The sequence below is a fragment of the Chionomys nivalis genome, chromosome 23 (genome assembly GCF_950005125.1).
Source record: "Chionomys nivalis chromosome 23, mChiNiv1.1, whole genome shotgun sequence".
NCBI lineage: Eukaryota > Metazoa > Chordata > Mammalia > Rodentia > Cricetidae > Chionomys > Chionomys nivalis.
In genome coordinates, this window is record NC_080108.1 from 39,059,617 (window position 1) to 39,063,040 (window position 3,424).

The 3,424-nt window shown below is 56.4% G+C and overlaps 1 protein-coding gene across 1 annotated transcript; it reads right to left on the reverse strand.

Moving 5' to 3' along the window:
- Positions 1-1,132: 1,132 nt before the first annotated feature.
- On the reverse strand, positions 1,133-3,012 carry Myod1 (myogenic differentiation 1). The gene is made up of 3 exons (XM_057756533.1): positions 2,194-3,012; positions 1,700-1,778; positions 1,133-1,383 (listed from the first exon to the last, which is right to left on the reverse strand). Exons 1-3 carry the CDS (start codon positions 2,818-2,820, stop codon positions 1,133-1,135), a joined length of 957 nt encoding a protein of 318 aa, XP_057612516.1. The 5' UTR covers positions 2,821-3,012.
- Positions 3,013-3,424: the final 412 nt, after the last annotated feature.

The window sequence follows — 3,424 nt, forward strand, 5'->3', positions numbered from 1 at the left end:
GTTTTGCATGCTAGGCAAGTGCTCTACCAACTGGACTACCTCCTCAGCATAACTTTTAATTTTTCCTTTAAAAAGGTTGTTTTGGAGCAAGATCTCCACTTTATACCTAGGCCTGCATCCATCCTCCTGCCTCAGCCTTCCCAGTGCTGAGATTGCAGAGATGAGCCACCACATCCGGCTTTTTATATCTAAACTAACATTAACCTGTGCACCCTTCCACTGGAACCTCTGTTTTTCTTGCGTGGGGTGATCTGCTGCTTACAGGCAGGCCTAGCCCTCCTTAGTAATCTAGCACCATCCAGTGTCTTTGCTATCCTTATGCCGCCTACAGGGGTCGCTGCGACACAGCTCGCCCAGATTGTGTTGTTTCTTATTGATCCCCTGGGCTTGCCTAGGAAAAGCCAGAGTCACTGATGTATAAATTAGCGTCTTTATTTCCAACACCTGAGCGAGTAAGTCCTGAGACTCGCCCACCAGAGGAATAAACATACAACGTTCTGTTTCACTACACAGCATGCCTCAGAGATAAATACAGCCCAGGGGTCTCCGACTCTGGCCAAGTAACTCTTATTTACACGAATAGATTACACAAGTCTTATATAAAAAAATAAGTGGTCCTGAACCGCGCGTGGGACAGGGAAGGGTGGGATATGGTTACACTTGTTACACACGGGACTGGAGCGGCCTCAGCAGGCTGTGGGAAAGACTGGGTGTCCGGAGACCTCCGGAAAGTAGGGATCCTGTCTCCACAAACAACAGAGATGTGGAGGGCAGGGCTTAGGTGTGAGGGGCTCACCCCTGCGCCAGGAGCAGTGAGGAGCAGTGAGGAAGAGGAAGAAGGACTGGCCGTTCAAGGATCAGCTCTGGCCCGCTGAGGGACAGCAAGTCTCTGTGAGTCGCACGAAACAAAACAAAACAAAACAAAACAAAACAAAACAAACAACGTCAAATGGACAGCGTCCTTTCCTTGGGGAACGATGTCGGACAGACTTCTGCTTCGCCCTTCTCCAGCCTCTGAATGTGTGACTTTGAAAGGACAGTTGGGAAGAGTGTCATTTAAACTTTTGAGTGTGAAGGACCCTAGGAACCCCGGAGTGTAGGCGGTGCGTCCCCTCTTGCCGCAGCCGACCCCTCAAAGCACCTGGTAAATCGGATTGGGATTTACGCCTACAGGACACTGCGGGGTGGCGTCAGGGGAAGGGGTCTGGACCCCGTGTTCTGTATCGCTTGGTGATGCACCCTCCGGAGGACCTGGAGGAGATTCTGGTGGTGCGTCTGCCAACAGCAGCGCAGGCGCGGCGGGGCTGTCTGTGGAGATGCGCTCAACGATGCTGGATAGGCAGTCGAGGCTTGATACCGCCGCACTCTTCCCTGGCCTGGATTCTGTAAGGGAGGGGAAGGTTGGTAATGCAAGCTGGAGTCCTTTCAAGCCTCTTACCCCCGCCCAGCACAGAGCTTTGGAGCAGAAGGGAAACTAAGGACTTGCTAGACTACAAGGAGAAAGAAGAGGAAGTTGCACGTGGTAGTTGTTTACTCCCCCAAACACCAACACACCCGGGCCCGCCATCCCAAGATACAAGTGCGTCTGGAGAAGAGGAGAGGAAGGAGTACTATTAAGCCTGGGGAGCGAGGACATCTTCAAGGGAAACACGGAAGACCAATGAATGCCTGCTAGCTGGGAACAGCTGAGAATACGCACCGCTGGACGCCTCGTTGTAGTAGGCGGCATCATACCCGGTTTGCCGCCGGGGCCCACCCGGGGGGCCGCTGTAATCCATCTGTGAATAGCAAGAATGCCCGAGTCAGACCCGTGGGGCGGCTGGAACACTACTCCTTGTCACCGCCCCTCCCTCACTCCCCTAGCTGTGGCTTACAGGACTGGGTCAGCCCTAGTTAGGAGACAGGAGCAGGGTTAAACTGAGCCTGGATGGTCACCCAGGAACAAAAATCTGCCCTCTGGTAATAAGGATTTGAGAAGGAAACGTATGTCCTGGGGTCTGCGCAGCAGTGTTCTGATGGCATGCATCCCCAACTGGGCAAATCGCAGATGCTCAGGGTCTCCAAACAGACCCCAGTGACAGATGCCAGGGACAAATGGGTCTAAAGGACTCCCCCGATCCCAAAGGCCTCAGAAACGCATTGCAGATACCCCAGGTGTCGCCTGCACTTGTCCTTCTGTGTCCCGGGCCTTACCATGCCGTCCGAGCAGTTGGAACGCGGGCTGGAAGCGTCCGAGTCGCCACTGTAGTGCTCGCTGCCTCGGCCTGGGGTCAGCGGACCGGGCGAGTAGAAAGCGGCGGCCCCAGGGGGTGCTGCGTCCTGGTCGCGCAGCAGAGCTTGCAAGCCTTCAATGTAGCGGATGGCATTGCGCAAGATCTCCACCTTGGGCAGCCGCTGGTTCGGGTTGCTGGACGTGCAGCGCTTGAGCGTCTCGAAGGCTTCGTTCACTTTGCTCAGGCGGCGCCGCTCGCGCATGGTGGCGGCCTTACGGCGATCAGCATTGGTGGTCTTGCGCTTGCACGCCTTGCATGCCCACAGTAAGCAGCGCCCAGCCTGGTGGTGCCCGCTGGGCGCGCGCACATGCTCATCCTCTCGAGTGCCGGGGCCTGGGTGCACCGCGGTGGGGAAGTGTGTATGCTCCTCCGGTTTCAGGAGGGTCCCCACGTGCACCAGACGCGGGTCCAGGTCCTCGAAAAAGCGCAGGTCCGGTGAGTCGAAACACGGGTCATCATAGAAGTCGTCGGCTGTGGCAAAGGAGCAGAGAGAGCCATCGGGGCCTGTCAAGTCTACGTCCCGGAGTGGCGGCGACAGTAGCTCCATATTCTAGCTCCTAGACTTCTCGGCCCTGTCTCTGGTTCAACCCAATCCTCAAGAGTCACCTTAACTTTCTGACACTCCTGAACCCTGACAATGACAAAATACTGAGGGTTGGAATGCACACCGGCTGTCCTCTACCTCCCCTGCCTGTCCTGTCCCGTCGGAGTTGCGACGAAGAAAGCGATCGTCCTGGGACTTTTTCCGTCCCTAGCTTCGCGCCAGGCGCCCTGGACTATTTATTCAGGGTAACCTAAAAGCCCGGGAGCTGGAAAGGGAGACTGGGGGCGGGGGCGCCCCAAACCAATAGGAGTGCAGCAGGGCGGAGCTTGGGGTCCCCAGAGGAGCCTCTGGGGCCAGAGAGTGCCCCCTCCCGCGGCTCTGCGCTGGGACAGGGAGGAGGGCAGAGACTGGCAGGCAGACACCAGCCGTTCCTTGCACTTGGCTGTCTGGTGCAGCCTGCCCAAGTCTCTCCAGTGCCTACTACAACCTCAGTGAAGCTGGCCACAGCGATCTCATCGGAGCTGACCTTGAACCTCACTGTCTCCTGATTTCTTGGGAAACCAGGCACAGAATAGACGTTAGAAACCAGATTGCAGGAGATCTGGAG

Excerpts from the sequence above, each read along its gene's own strand:
- Myod1 (XM_057756533.1), bottom strand. The coding sequence starts at position 2,820 with ATGGAGCTACTGTCGCCGCCACTCCGGGACGTAGACTTGACAGGCCCC. Across the intron at positions 1,779-2,193 it reads CCAACTGCTCGGACGGCATG|ATGGATTACAGCGGCCCCCC; the intron begins GTAAGGCCCGGG and ends TGCTATTCACAG. Across the intron at positions 1,384-1,699 it reads CTACAACGAGGCGTCCAGCG|AATCCAGGCCAGGGAAGAGT; the intron begins GTGCGTATTCTC and ends CCTCCCTTACAG.